This window comes from Etheostoma cragini, chromosome 22 (assembly GCF_013103735.1).
Source record: "Etheostoma cragini isolate CJK2018 chromosome 22, CSU_Ecrag_1.0, whole genome shotgun sequence".
NCBI classification, from domain to species: domain Eukaryota; kingdom Metazoa; phylum Chordata; class Actinopteri; order Perciformes; family Percidae; genus Etheostoma; species Etheostoma cragini.
Genome location: NC_048428.1, coordinates 2838703 through 2855059, shown reverse-complemented (window position 1 = coordinate 2855059; position 16357 = coordinate 2838703). Strand labels below are relative to the sequence as shown.

General features: G+C 41.8%; 1 protein-coding gene across 4 annotated transcripts in view; it reads right to left on the bottom strand.

Moving 5' to 3' along the window:
- LOC117937671 (partitioning defective 3 homolog) overlaps nucleotides 1–16357 on the bottom strand; it is a 368949-nt gene that overhangs the window by 148995 nt on the left and 203597 nt on the right. For all 4 annotated transcript variants that reach the window (XM_034861772.1, XM_034861774.1, XM_034861775.1 and 1 more), the window contains exons 14-15: nucleotides 15406–15576; nucleotides 3331–3478 (exon numbers count right to left, since the gene is read on the bottom strand). In XM_034861772.1, coding sequence (XP_034717663.1) covers nucleotides 3331–3478; nucleotides 15406–15576 — 319 coding nt within the window. The remainder of the gene's footprint in view (nucleotides 1–3330; nucleotides 3479–15405; nucleotides 15577–16357) is intronic.

Genomic DNA, 16357 nt, shown 5'->3' with positions numbered 1-16357 from the left:
AAAGCTGACAATATCACAGCATTGTATGGTTTACTGAAGCAAATAGGGAATGGGATTACAGCTGACTATTGATTAAGTGAACGTGTGAGCATTCCCCCCCGCCCACACAAACACACACACACACACACACACACACACACACACACACACACACACACAGAGTAAATGTCAGTCCAACACAACAGTGAAGAACAAGGCAAAGTATCCTTACAATCAATGTGATGGCACTATACCAGCTTAATAGCACCTCTCTCCTTCCTGTTTCATTTGGTGCTTTTCTTTGTTGTTGCCATGGTAATCATAATTCCTATAATTTATTCAATTGCACCTATCCCCTTGGATATCCAATACCTGTTTTTTCTGTTTCAGAAGCAAGGCAGCAAGCTACCTGTGACTGCTGGGAATAGACAACATGGTCCAGTTTGTAATCAATACCTGTGTGAGGCAAGATAAGGCATCCATAGGACATTGCTGCTGTTTGTGCCAGAAATAAGAGAACATGGCAATAACAATCTTAGGTTGGCAGAAATATGTACTTTACAATTTCACTGTATTGACTTGCTGCCAACTCTTATAACTCATAATCAAAGTCAGATCTTAATTCGAAGCAGCAAAACCATTCCATCCCATTTACCTCTGTGCCTTGGCCCACTTACAGCAGCACAGGCAGCATAATGGAAAGCGGGGCTGATTTGGTTAGAGAATGCCTCCGCTGTCTTTTGAGACGTAAAATGCCTCTGAATTTGGTCAGTAATCACTATTTGCTCTGAAGAGAAATGTATGGCTCATAGCAATGGAAACTGAGCCTAACCTGATGGAGAGGCTGTACGTAAGTGTGCCTCTGTGTGTGTGTGTGTGTGTGTGTATATGTGTGTGCATGCAACTACTGCATGTGTCGAGCTGTATCTGTGCCCTACCCTATCCCAAACTCCATGTGTCTGGCCTTCGTGATTCGGTAACTTAGCAGGTCTAGATACACTTGGCATGGAGCTGTCAGTCAAGCCCTGGTAGCTGTGTGCTTCCTGACCTTGCCGGGCCGTTCTCAGCATCTGTCCTCTAGCCATTACTGTCACATCTCACACGCCAGGTGATATGTCTGAGCCCATCTGAAATAACATATAGAGGAAGATAGAGAGTGGAAACAGCTCCTGTCTCTCTAGCCGGCAGATATTTACCATCCACACAGAAAGATACACTGTGTAGTGTCTTACTAAGTGATGAGACGGCGAGAGAAAATGTTATGTTGTTGTGCTTTGTCTCCATGTCTGCTTATGTATATTGTCTTTAACTATAGTTTGTAGTACACTAATATTTTGGTTAGAAATGGGGATGGAAAAAAATAATTCACGTTTGATAAATATGAATGAGTAAGATTTGTCAGGAATACTGATGCTGTTTGCTTACATTTAGTTGAGGTTAACTAGATCTTATATCTGCATTGTCAGGTAGATGAAAGGTCATTGCCACTTGATTTGGGAGCAGAAGACATAGAGACCTTCCTCTTATTTAGCTACTCTGCTTGGATGCATTTTAGGAACAAAACAGAAACCATCTTCTGCATTTTCAGTAAACATTTAAGAGGACAGATCAGAGGAGGAGGATCAGATATGCAGTAATAGCAAAAAGCTAAAATTTAACCTCCTCTTGGAAGCTAAACATTCCTGCTTTTAGATCTCAGGTGCTGTATTTTACCTCAGTGCGGCAGTATTGTGTTGCTGTAATGAATATATACTCTTCTCTGACTGCATCACAAATTTAAACAACAGGGTTGTGTCAATTTAAAAAGATGAAGACCTGTCAGAATGTAGGCACAGGTTAATTAGAGAACGACTCAGACACAGCCTCAAGACAGAGAAGAAAAGGAACTTTCTTGCTGCGAGACAAGCCAAGCCAAAGATCTGAGACTCTGCCGAGCTTCGGCTGCTTCAGCAGCCACTCCGCCCCCAGCCCTGAAACTTTTCCACTTGGCACATTTGACACCCACTCCGCAGGATGGGATGAGTGCTGGGCACCCTTGAAGTTTCAATGACAAGAAACTTTTCCATCAGCACACCCACAGTGCCTGCTTGTGATCACAGCGGCTTTCTGAAAAGCCTGGGTCGGAAAAGCCAGTGGAATAAATAAGCCAAACTGAGAGGAAAACCAAACCAATTTGAGAACATTTGATTCAGGATGGAGGAGAAATTCTCGATGAAAGGGTAATAAAAATGAAGAGGCAAGAGACAGACAGGGGGATAGAGAGTGTCAGGGGCAAGCCCTATTGATCTAGAGGCTTAATTAACCATCAGATGCCTCTGACACAGCCTCTGATCTTCTATAATCAGTGGCAGAGTGGCACCGTTCTGGTGGAGATGGTGGGGAGGAGATAGGAGCGAAACAGGAGAATGAATGGAAGAAGGGTGGGAAGGGAGAAAGTGTAGTTTATTGACAGATTACAAATTCACTCCCTCCAAGGAGAGAAGATGGGAAGGATGACAGGATGGGAGGTGAAAAAGGAGAAAGAGTGAGCAACGATGAGTTCATGAGACGGTGGGGAGGAAAAATGGCGAAAGGAAGAGTTCAGAGAAAGAAACGTGGGGAAAGGAGAAAAGACAAAGAAGAAGAAGAAATAATAATATTGTGTGGAAAAAATGTTATGGAGAGGGAAGTTAAGAAAACAAAAGCCTACTGTGTGTGTTGAGAAAAAGAGGAATGGATTCATGCGTCTACACTGCATTATCCCCTACAAACAGGTCCTCCCCACACTGATGCTATCATCTTCAGCTTCTGTGAGTATGCATATGTGAAAGGTCCGTCGATGTTAAGATGACAACAGCGAGTGACCGACGATTAGATTGCCAATTCTAATATAACCGAAGATACGCGATCTTAGAGTGCTCATGTCAAGTGGGTAGAATGGAAATTGACCCGAGTGAAAGCAGTCAGGAGTGGAGTGAAGGCAGGGAGGATTGGGGATGACGTTAATCCCTGAGAGGTTTGAATAGTGAAATAGCGTACCTTGGGATGCAGAGTGATGAGGGGGGATGGAGCTTTGAAGGTGATGCAGGTTGGGGGGTTTAAGAGAAGGAGCTAGCTAAAGCATAGAGGGGCTGGGGTGAATGTTAAAATTGATGAGGGGATGCCAGATTACAGACATGATTAATTCAGAGGGGGAACTATATTCAATGAGCATGAGGTTAGCAGGTCAACCACACATCCTATCAATGGGAATGGGGAGTGATCGGCCAGAAAAAAATCCAATTTGTGGAGTTATTTTGTCTGTTACGGGATGAAAGAGACATAAAGATGCTGAAAGGGAGGGTGAAAAAACCTTACTGATATATGACTCACCAGTGCGATCGATCATATTAGCCAGCCGTGGGGAGTTGCTGTGCAAGCCTTCAATTGTTTCGTATGGAGAGTTGGAAATCCGGCGCTCCTGGTTGTCCTGTAGAGAGGTCACTGGATGCTCTAAAACTGGAGGACTGCAGGGGGCTACCTACAGAAATCGGGAGGGAGATGAGGAATAGGGCTTATAAAATGATACAGTGCCAAATAAATGTTCCATTTAGTATGATGAATATTATTTTTCTTTACCATAACCATTTTAGGTGTATTCACATTCGTACTTGAAAGGTTATTCTCAAACACAGAGCCTTAGTCTGCAATGTCTGTGCTTGTCAACTGACAAGAACTGAATATAGTAATAGTAATAATTCACTACTTCTAGTATACTACTTTTTCTACTGCACGTTTGACAATCACATATACATCGTTAAAGAACAATTGAGCTCTTTTCATCTTGCATTCCTCTGATATTAAAATACCTGTAAATCCCATTGAGACTCATAGAAGGTCCCGGTCGTTAGTCTTTATCCAGCCTATTGTTTAACTTTTCATCCTGCTTTTGGCCTATGACAGAATCAGTATCCCAAGTGAAAGTGGTAGTGTAGACACAAATCCAAAACACAGATTTAAAAAGAAAAAAAAAAAAAGGTGTTGAATAAGTTGTTTATTGATTAATTTTGCGATGTGCATGTACCGTCCAGGAAGCTATACGCACACACAAACAAAAAATTCACACACAAAGGTTGAAGTGGGTTGGAATAGTATGGCTCCTAATGTGAAGCCATCAATACTCCAGAAACATGGAACTGGGGCTCCAGCGTCCTTTTCGGCTTACGTGGGTATTTTCTGGCTCAGCAGTGTGAAAAGGCTCCTGTAATAGTCCGAGCTGGATAAAAGTCCATGGATTTCCCATAGGCTGATAGACAGCTGTCTCTAACAATAAACTCCAGTAAATGGACCAGTGACATTTGCCATGTGGTCGATACGCCGCACTGCTGGTTATTCAGCCCACTGTACACTCAGTGCATGTGTCAGTCTTGGCAGGGGGACATGGTTAGCGGTTAGTCTTTGGGTCTGGGACCACTGGGCTCAGATACTGTGTCCAGTCTTTAAAAGCCAATAGTCTGTCAAAAGTGGTATTTTTAGGATATAGACAATGGAGCTACCACAGCAGGAGTCAGAAAGTAGAGAGGGAAATCAAATCCCAATCACATCCACGTGCAAAAAGTTAGAGAATAAAGCTGGAGCCCTGGTCTTATTTCCCAAAATGCTTTGTAGCAGCCTGTAGGCAGCCGGGGGAATGCACTGGAGAACTCACTGAATATGACCTATTACAGATAGCTCCCTTACAGCTAGATTGTCTTGTGCAGTTCAACTTTGTACCTCAAGCATGCTTTAAACCAGGAGGCCCGGGCTAATATTGATGTCTCACAACACTCTGCTGGCTTACGGCCAAGAGAAAGGGGAGTAAAAGATCAGACAACCACTGCCGCAGGAAGATAGGAGAGCAGGGCGAGAGGAGGAGAGAAGAAGAGGAGGAGGTGGTGGGGAGTTTTTGGTAAACAAATGGAAGGAATAACAAGAAAAAGGAAGATTGTGGGGGTGTTGGAGCTGGGGCCCCAGCGCACTTTGGGTGCTGCCAAGTTGCCTCCTCGTGGGAGTAGCGTAACCTGGAAGACGCATTGCAAGGTAGAGGGACTCTTTAATATAAAGAGAGGTTTAATGAGGTTGAGAGCACCAGACTTTATCGGGACAGAGTGTTGATAAGAGCAAGGAAGGAAAGTGTGTGTGTGTGTCTGTGTGTGTGTATATGTGTGTGTGTGTGTGTGTGTGTGTGTGTGTGTGTGTGTGTTTGAGTGTGTGTGAGTGATGGGTCAACACAATTACAATCAAAGTGACGTCCAATGCCAGGCTTATTATTAAAAGCATGTCCCCGGATGATTTACACTCAATAAAGCTCAAATTGACTTTAACTTAACCGCTCTATGCCTTTTTTTTCTGCTTCAGATCTGTCATGAGCTGAAAGAAGTAAGATGGAGTGTTTCAGGTAAGAGGTAGGGATATGTGTTGAACAGAGCAGCTGAGAAGCAAATTATATGAAACTAGGTAAAGAATGTGTCAGGACGAATAGATCACTGAAAGACCACTATATAACTATCGCTGAGCTCTGAACAGGTTTATTATTCATTGGCTTCCATGGCAAATAGACTTTGGAATCAATTTAACAGCGGCAAAATGGCAGCTATGTAATCTTTGTGTATCCAGTATTAATTAAGTCTGCCTCTGTGCATGCTAATGCTAGCACACTGCATATGTTTACTGACCTGTGAATGTTTACTGACTAGCGCAGGACAAGCTTTGACATTTTGATGTCAAATCTGCACTCTCTGCTTCCACCTGATATTTGATATCATATCACAGTAGGGATTTAACATTTAGGTCTTTCCCAAGTAAAAGTCTTTTGATATTGTACCATGCAGGCACACATGCATTTTGTCTTTCCTGCAGCAGGGGCTGCAGGCTAATAAAGTATTGACATGAACAGAAGAATTGAATAGTTAGAATGAGCCTCAATTGTCACAATTGCAACATAACACAGAGAAAATGCCTTGTGGTACCACAGTGTTAAAACCCAACAACAGCTAAATTGAGTTGACCAAGAAGCTTATATGTCCAAAAGTGGATGTGGTCCTTTGTTTTTCAGTTTCTTTGCTGAGATGTTGGTCTTCTTACCACCGGTTCTCATCACCTCATCATGTCTCTAATCTGGTTTAATCTAGTCATTTTCCAAGTGGATTATCCTGTTGACAGAGGGAGAGGGCAGGGCACTTACACTGAGCCCAGTCAAGATCCTCTGCTGCTCAGCTCCCATTGGACACACTAAGCATGCCCGTGTGTGTTCAAGGTAATGCTGTTATTTGTCTGAATATGCGTGTGTGTGTGTGTGTGTGTGCATGCATACCTGTATTCACGTGCATATATGTTTGCATTGATATGCTTTTGGGCTAAGTGCAGAATCATGGACTAATGTGTTTTGCCTGAGCAGCAGCATCTCCCTGCCCTTGAGTACTTAGTGAGGGAGGAGAAGCAGTGTGTTGACAGGGCTAGTCTTAAGCTGTCAACCACGGCTAATAACATCTAGTCCATGGCCACTTCCTGGCCTTCTATCCTGGTCTCAGCCTGTTGTAGTGGCTCTAATCCAGTCAACCTCCATCATAATGCTGTAATTACAATCCTTAAGCTACTGCATCCTGCCCCAGGCAAACGTCCCCTCTCTAATGGCTATACACCATTTTCATTAGCTTCTCACATCCACCTACAGCCTCATCTAAAGTCAGTGCTTCCCAAAGTGGGTGACCAAGTCTTTTAGGAGTTCTTAGCAAAACTTCAATTTCACAAAAACATCATTCTGAGATGGAATCAGCACAATAGCAGGGTAAGTGTTTGGAGGAATTTCAAGTTTACAAACTCATGCTATGTAAGTTAAGACAGTCATACCCCGGGTCTCATTCAAATCAGTGTCCAACATAACCTCATAATCTTACCAGGCAGAGGAGTACTTCTTTGTGAGGGAATTTTTTGTTTCAGGGCTGTGTCCTTTTGGAGGTCGGTGGTCCAACCACAGCTTTTGCATACTTCCCAGAGAGATAGATAGGCTAAACTAGGCTTTAGCATCTATGTTTATGGCGCCTGCAAATATCTTTGTTTACATTGAAGGTGCAGCTAAACTTAAATGCTTTTGTGTAATTCATCAAGTTCTACCGAATCTTCTTTAAGTTTGAGAGTTGTGCTGCTCCTGAGTTTTTTTGTCCTGCAGAAACTACATGAAAACAAACCTAGGGTCTAACTCAACTTGTTTTCATGATCCATGCCACTGCCATGCACCCGATACATTTTAGGATTTGAGTTCTGCACGCTACTTTCCATTATTGCTACAACTTTATGCAAATGTCCTCCGACAGGATGCAATCAACAACCATGTGAGCCAATGATGCTCAAAAGCTCAGAGTTGTTGACTTGTCAGCACCACTGAAGTGGAGCAAGGTCTGCTTCTAGCAGCGATAAAGGACCGCAAAGTCTCAGGCGACATTGTTGTATTACAACGGTTTAACAATGCATACCTCATTTAAAATTAGACAGAAAACACACTTCATGTATATAAAAATGTGTATACGTGAGGATCCAAAGCCAAATTCATTGTGTGTGTCTTTCTGAAAACAACAGCACAGTCAGAGAAGAGTCTCAATTACATGCTTAATACAATTATATAAGATTTAAGATCGGCCAGAGCTTGCCTACTACTATGTATCTGTATGTTGGAATGCAAGGGTCTACAGCCAAGCTCTGTGAAGCTGCACTGATAAAAGCTATCATTAGAATGGTAACGTGCTCATGGTAACAATTCTAACATGCTGATGTTTAGTTATGTTTCCCATGTTCACCATCTTTTAGTGCATTAGCATGCTAACAATTGCCAATTAGCATAATGTACAGCTGAGGGTGATGGGAAATTCATTATTAAAAGTTTGACTTGATTAGGGTTCTAAATTACAGGTTATGACCGTTCATCCTTTGGAGAATGTGTGTGCTTAATTTCATGGCAATCTATTCAACACCTTTCGAGACATTTCACTCAAACCCTTATACATCAGCCTTTTGGTGGCACTAGGGGTTTCAACGGATCAGGAAAGTCGGTAGGTTTCATCCACTGGGTATCATAAATTTCTGTACATAATGTCATGGCAAGCCACCCAATAATTATTGAGATATACCAGTGGAAAAACAATTAGATCAACATTGCAATCCACAGAATTGTGCTTGTAGCATGGATAAAAACCTAAATCAACACAAAAACATCCAAATGTATACACAATAGCTTAATTAACACCATACGGCTAAATATTGTTGGGTTCACTACCTTTATAACCAGTTACAAGGCTACAACATATACAACGCTGTCATCTTGTCATTTTTTGCTTACAATGTTAAAATGTTACAACTTATAGTAAGATGAATTGCTGTTGTAGTATCGATTCCATTTTACGTGAGCTAGTTTTTTTAAATGTTCACTCAACAAGTATTTTACATTACATTTCCTTTTCTCTCTTCAGCAGGCACTTGTAATTCTGGTTGCAACCTGTCTAGAGTTGTGTCGTCGTTGATATTAGCCAAGTTAAAGCACAGAGCAATACTATTACATACAGCTAACAAGTGAAAACAGCATGTACTACACTGCAATTTGAAAGGAATTAAGAGGAATGTTAGTGTGTGTGTGTGTTCTAGAATTGTTTGGACTTTCTAAATTATAGAGTCTAGTCTAGACTTACACTAACTGTAAAGTGTCTCGAGATAGCTCTTGTTATGACTTGATACTATATATAATATTAAATTGAATTGAATTGTGTGAGTGTGTGCATGCGTGTGTGTGTGTGTGTGTATATTCACATACACGTGTGTGTTTTGCTTGGGTTTTTAACAGACACTTCACTTGGGCAGTCCTCCATAGTGCCCAAGCAGCCCACTCTACCACCAGATTCAATATATTATTTTCTCAATTGGTCCTATCGAGTTTCCCCTGCTGCTCCTAAATGAGTTAGTCCTCAGAGAGCCAGCTGGGAATGAGGGCCCAGCAGCGCTGGAATTGCATTTCTGCTGTTCTGCGATGTACTTTCCTCAATTTAGTCACCACTTCATTGCAAACTGCATTTCCCAGAGTGCACCGCCTTGTGCCCACACTCTATCCACTTCCCATGAATCACTGCTATTTGCTTTGACAGCATTGACGCTGTAGTCCCTCCAAATCATGATCTAACTTCAATCACTCCATATTAAGCAGGGGGGGGGGTGGGGGGCAAGGTCGACACAGATTTCCCTCCCTGTCTCTTAGTTCTGATGTGGGCCAGCATCTCAATGTTTTAAGGTCACTCCCAGCCGTGGTCAGCTCAATACTAATAAAACCATAATTTACTAGGCCAGGGCTCTGACTGATAGCTCTCTCAAGGCTCTATCGATCAGCCTCTCTCTCATCCAAGTGAGCATCTTTTGTCAGGGCGAGCCACTTCCTTCCCACTTGTCTCTTTGCATAAACGTTCTCTTGTGACTAACAAGCAACGCTTTTGGAATGGATTACAAACAGGGCTATTGGCATGCCGAGGAGACTCTTTTGGTGCCCTTTTATATACAGACTAAGCTTTTACATCCACCCTCTTCCAGAGTGAACTTATCTAACATGTTTGCAAGCTTCTATGATGCAACAATACTAAGGTGAACGCAGGCAATAAAGTGTTTGCCGCTCTGATCTTTCTCCTTTACCCCCTGCTGCTTCTCATCCATAATAAAGCAGTGTTCCAGCCTGACCATGTTCCCTAATGGTTAGTTGTGAAATGGATGAGTATGGTATCAGATAAAACAATAAACTCTTTTAGAAGAGGTCACTCTTGCTTTTTCTCTCTATTCATGCTATCCTGACATCCTTATGCATCATGCTGTTATGAGCCTGTCACATTCCTTCAATTCAAAGCACTGCAGTTAATTAGCTGTCATGCATATCAAGTCCACAGCAGTGTAGAAAATGTCACAATGACACTAGTTAATTTGTCGAGGGACAACTGCTGGACATTTCTACAAATGTGGTACTACGTCAGTGGCTTAAGGAAATGAGAAAACATGAAACCAGAACTGGGTTTCTCACGTGACTAAATGCACTGGGCATGGTTTCTTGTCCCACATGGTATTTACATAATTGTGGTTGCTGGACTGGGAAGTCTTTCAAGTGGTCAAAAGAGGTGCTGCTTTACATAAAAACTTTACATTTATGTCTTGAGGCGGTCTTGACGGCAAGCTGTGCTGAGACAAGCACAAAAAGAAAGTGAAAGTTAAGAAATATCTAAAGCAAAGTACCGAAGTGATAGCACTGTGGTCCTTAGGCAGAAGCTTCTTCTCATGAATTATCAGAATAACTCTTTGACGAAGCACCACAAAGTAAAAATAGACTGTGAAATTCACCTCAATCTGTAGATGTACTATCTCAAACACAGACAGGGAATATGGGAAAAAAATTCTTGGAGGAAGTGTGTTTTTGTTGGTCGGATTAATTCAGTGCTTCATTGAAAAGTTGCTGGAGCGCTGTCAAGGACAGCAAAAAAAAACACAAGACAGCCAGTCTGTCAGCAATAGTCTATGTCCGCTGGAGATATTCGTCATAAATAACATCTCAAATGCACAGAGAGGCGTATGCGTATGTCAGGTGATGAGTTTCAAATAAGAGAAATGAAACACAGCCACAAGCATGCTTACCATCAGCCTGTCAGCTTTTAGATGCTGGTGTGATAAATATCTAACTAGTGTCATGGCCGTTGCAATAGACAGAAATAAACATCCACCATTTTGAGAAAGTTAATAAAGAGGATAAAAGGGAGAGGTGTGTGTGTGTGTGTGTGTGTGTGTGTGTGGGGGGGGGGGGGGGGGGGGATGTACACACAGATATAAAATCCGTCTTCATCCTTATAATTTAAAGCTTTAGTGGGTAACATTTTCATATAAATGAACGTCCATTACTTTCAAGCTGTTGCCAAATGAGTTGCTACAAAGCTAATTAAGACCATCAGCTCCACACAACTCTCTCTGTATTTCTCATTACAACTATGTCCAGCCGATTGTGTCGTCCGGCAACTTTTGCACAGAAACTCGAGTGACAGTAATGACCTCTTCTGAAGAGTCCATCCTGTTTTTTTAATCCTCCGTGTGCTCCTTGGCTTCTAGGAACAGCGTGGAGGGGTAGGGGCAAGGCTTGTATCATGTGGATGCAACAGTGGTGTTGTCATTGCAGAAACTACGCACTATAGCTTTAAAATGTCACAAATAAGCTGCTTTATTTTTCTAATAATCCTTTTTGTATATAAATTAGTTGTATTTCCTTATAAACAGACTTCTTTGTTCTTTTTATATAATGATTCACAGATATAACAGATTTAGCCACAGATAAAGGCAGAGAGCCTTTAGAGAGTCAAATAAACTCCCAATTTAAGAGACTAAAAACAATGGAAGGCAGAAATATGAAAACTAATCTAACACTTTCAATAAGCAAACTATTGTAACAGAGCTGCATTTGATTTCATTTACAGGACTTTGGGTTTGGGACTCGATAATCAGACTTTGCACTAAAAACGCAGAAGAGGGAGAACATTCAGGAAGTGTGGCTGTTAAAAAAAATTGAATTAAATTGACTTTTCATAAATGTAATTGCTTAAACACATGTGACGATATATTAATAGAACTCAGATATAGAAGGAGAAATTAACCAGACTCTGAAGCAGCCATGCAATTACAATGCTTCAAACAAATTGCTAGTGACCAATCATATCGCTTGACTATCTGGGGCAGAATGGTACTTTTTCATACAAGGGCTATCTGTGGAACCAGAACAGAGGGAAAAGTAATTGTTCCAGTACAAAGTGTGTGGAAGTGATATAGAGAGTGTGTATCTGTGCTTTTGTGTGTACTGTGCATATTGGAAATGTCATACTTGTTTTGCCTACCATTGTTTTGTGTCTGATTGCACATCAAATGCATTATAAGACATAGGTAATAGGGCTGATTTTCAAAAGTAGGCAAAACCGACCAAGGACATTTAGCTACTTACTGTATTTAAGAAGCTTCAGTCGCTCGTCTGACTTTGATCTTGTGGCTTTTAACTTACTGCTTCTTTTTTAGGCTTGGATAGACGCAATACGAGTCTAGAGTTGTCAGATTCTCAATCAGCCTCATAGGGACCTTCTGGTTTTGTGTTACATTAAAAAATAATCCTCATACAGCGCGGCACTCTGCTTTGTTAGACCTGAATACATCCTTAATCACGCTGAAGTACTTTTTTTTTGTTCCAAGGTCAGGGAAAAAAATCTCATTTTAACCCAAGGCAAAGGCCACTCATTGCCACTGCTTTACAATGGCAGTAAAAATAGACCAAGCACTTTACCTCAGACATGAGCATAATCATCAGCAGTATGAACCAGCCTATTGAAACACTTGCCTTCACCTCTGAGAGGATATGCCTGGAAGTCCTGCTGAAAGCAAATGGGCTTCTGGGAGACCTTGGGCAATATGTTGAATTGTACGTATATACGCGCGCGCGTATGTGCGTGTGTGTGTGTGTGTTTTGTTGGGATTATAAGTATATTTGTGTGTGCCTGCTTGTGGAGAGGCTACTCTGAGCGGTCACACAGTCCTGACACACAAAGAGAGTGTCACATAATGCATGTGATATTTACATTAATGTGTTTCATGTTTGTATCATAGTGAATTTTCTGCTGTCACACTTTCAGTTGCATCACATAGGAGAAAAACGTATTCCAAATCAGTGACTCGTCTGTGCTTTCGGTTTTGCAAACACCCACCGAAACGAGCCAGCTTAAACTACCAAGAAACATTACAATGCAATGAAAAGTTTGATCATATTTTAGGATACAAGACAAAGACATTATAAAATCAATGCAATTTTCAGGGAGTGAGGTGGCCTGGATACCCTGCACCAATCAAAGCCCACCCCCCTCACGATGCATTAGGCTGTGCTACTCAGCTCCTCTCCCCTGCAGACAGTGATGGATCTGATTCATTTCCATGGTGGCCTCCAGTGCTCACTCCCATTCGGCTGGGTGACAGTGGCAAACTGGTGCTGGCTCCCCACATATCTGCATGGCCAACACAGCAGAGCGGGGGAGAGGGGGGGTTGTAACTGCCGGCCGGCTGTGTCGACATTTAACTTCTGCTTTCTTATTTGAGGTTCGCAACTAACCTTAAATTCTTCATTTATAATCTTATATTTTCTACTCTGAGTATATTCAAATCTCCTCAATTGACTTTACGGTACGTTTTCAAACCAAAACAGTGGATATTTACTACTGTAGGATGTCCTGTATCGGGAGATTAATAGACGGAATCTACATCTCTTTCTCCTTTTGTTTTACACACTTTTTGCAACATCTTTCTCTGTAACATCATTAGTATAAAAATGTCCTTCTAATTTATTTATTAAAAGTGAAATAAACTTGAATGTAAGATTGTCATTCTTCCACCTACAAAGTGGTAGTATAATAATAAAAAAATCCATTTTGACTGTCTCTGAAAATGTGTTTGTGACCTTAACTTTTTACTCAGCGTCAGTCTGTCTGCCTGCTGGTGAGGGATTAAGGAGGACAGTGGAGTGACTGGACCGAAGTGATAGAACGCACTGAACCTTGTGGCTGAGCTATCCCCGGGGGGACATGTGTCCTCTCCCATAGTTTGAATTTGGGAGGGGCAGAGAGAAAAGAGAAAGCTGTGTAGACCGAAAACAGCCCGCTGTTATAAAAAAATGCATGGGGCAGCGGTGATGTGCTTCAGGTACCGCTAAAACACTGAGATACAAAACATTCAGTTGGAGTAAGAGATTCATTCATTTCTAGGGTTGTTAGATGAAAAAAAGATTACATAGCGATTTATAACAATATAACAAAGGATTTTACATTACTGAAAAAAATACCACTGTAGCAATTATTTTATCTTTTTATGACGAAAACTATGAGACACATGGTTATCTTAAAAGGTAATCTAACCATGAGGGTGAAGTCACATTTCATGAACGCAAAAGTTGAGCAATACCTAAATAGTTGAATGCAGTTTTAGTTGTGTTTCTCAGAGTTTCCACATTTCCCATTCAACTTGTGGCTTAAAAAAAAGAGATAGATAGATAAAATATCGGTTGGCATCTCTGATGTTTATCTGTGTTTTAAGCCCCCAACGTCTCCTTCCAGGCAGTGCTGGCTGGAAGGCACTGGGATTAGGCGATGGTTAGGGTTAGGGTTAGGTGCCTTGAAGTCAACGGTCACAATGCTTTAAACACCATTGGCCTTAATTGTTTTAGTAAACAGTAATGCCACAATGTATGGCAAATTATTAGTGACACCTTAGAGAATCCAACTCTGGCTGTATTTATACTATGGTCTACCTGGTAAAATAAAAACACGTTGGGGTGGGGGTAGGTGAAAACTCTCATTAAAACGAGAAAAAAAAACAAGAGCAGGGGCTGATGTGTGGTGAGTAGAGAGCGAGATGGAGCGCTCGGAGAAGGAGGGCTTGTAGGGAGGGTGAAGGACAGAGATGGGGGACTGGGGCTCAGCGTGATACTCCAAACTGACACACAGCCACAGGACACAGGCTCCAATTAGAGTCACAGCAACACTAATCAAACCTGATCTACAACCTCTGGCTGCAGGGCGAGTGAACGTGCGTGAGTGTGTTGTATTCACACATGAATCCACAATTCTGAAATAAAGTCCCACTGTGCGTTGCATTTCAGTGAGCTAAATCACGTTTGCATTCATGTTGGTTTTTACTCCAGTATGTGAGAGAACACAGATTCGCTTTAAGAACAGGTAGGCTGGTATTAGTTCAGTATTGCAATGGCCATTTCATGAAGTGTAAATCTCCTCGCCTCAATATCCTCGTCTGTTGCTTAATGGCAAACGTCCACCTAGCCGCAATACATATTCCTTTATCTGCCTATCCTACAGTGTTATTCTGCGGGCCTGTCAATCATAACTCAGTGAAGTGCTTCTTAGATATCATATCAAGGCCCACCGTGGGCAAAGGAAACCATACCGAGAATGGAGGGAAATGTGAGACGTTATCACAAATCTCACACAGGAAATGGGACCGTTTGAAGATTTGCAAGGTGGTGTGGTCGCTTCATAAAGTAAATGGACTGTTTTTATTTAGCACTTTTCTAGTCTCAACGACTAATCAAAGCGCTTTTACATTTAGTAACCATTTACTTTTAGGAAACATTCTCCATTCACACACATTCATACACTGTGGCCGAGGCTGCCGTACAAGTTGCCGCCTGCTCATCAGATAAACACTCACACACATTTACATTCCGATGTACACTTCAACATGGGACTGGGGTCTTGAATCGAACCACCAACCTTCCGATTGGCAGATGACTGCTCTACCACTGAACCACAGCCGGCCCAAAGACCTGACTCAATCTGACTCCTCCGTCTCTCGCACAAGAGTGTGACTCCTTCCTGACTGTTAGGCTACCTCATTGGTTTTGGACACGTGCCGAGCCACGATGAGCTGAATCATCCCTCGCTTGTTGCCCTCTACCGACATGGACATGCGCAGTGTTTCCATGGCGTCCTGGTTGCTCATCCCATGCAATGACTCCCCATTGACTGCAATGAGCTGGTCGTTGACTCGTAGACGGCCATCCTACAGACAAACACCATCGGAGAGAAGTTAGATCTGAGTCATAGCATTGCTGAATTCTTCTGTCATGTCATACTGTCATGATTAGATTTGAACAGGACCAACATGTGCATTCACCAGCTGCTCCAGAGAGACAATTTCAGGGATCACATGTTCACTTTCACTCACCAAATCTTGTTTCTTTTTACATACATTTTTATGTCTAAACATTGTAAAAAAAACATTTATATTTATGAACACTTACAGTTAACAGTAATAAACGTTATGGAATTTTTTCCCCAAGCAACCTATTCAAAACATGGTATTTATGAGAAGTATTCAGACCTTTTACTTAAGTTAAGTACTAATACCTCACTGTAAACATACTCTGTTACAAGTAAAAATCCTGCATTGAATGTGTAAGTACTATCAGGAAAATGTACTTTAAAGGTGCTCTAAGCAATGTCAGCGGGTTTTAGGCTGCAATATTTCTTGTCACATACAGCAAACATCTGTAAAAAACCTCTGCTCACTATCTGCTAGCTGCCTGTCCCCAGAACACACTGTAAAAAAACATCTGCTCACTATCTGCTAGCTGCCTGTCCCCAGAACACACTGTTAAAAACATCTGCTCACTATCTGCTAGCTGCTTGTCCCCAGAACACACTGTAAAAAACATCTGCTCACTATCTGCTAGCTGCCTGTCCCCAGAACACACTGTAAAAAACATCTGCTCACTATCTGCTAGCTGCCTGTCCCCTAAACACACTGTAAAAAAACATCTGCTCAATATCTGCTAGCTGCC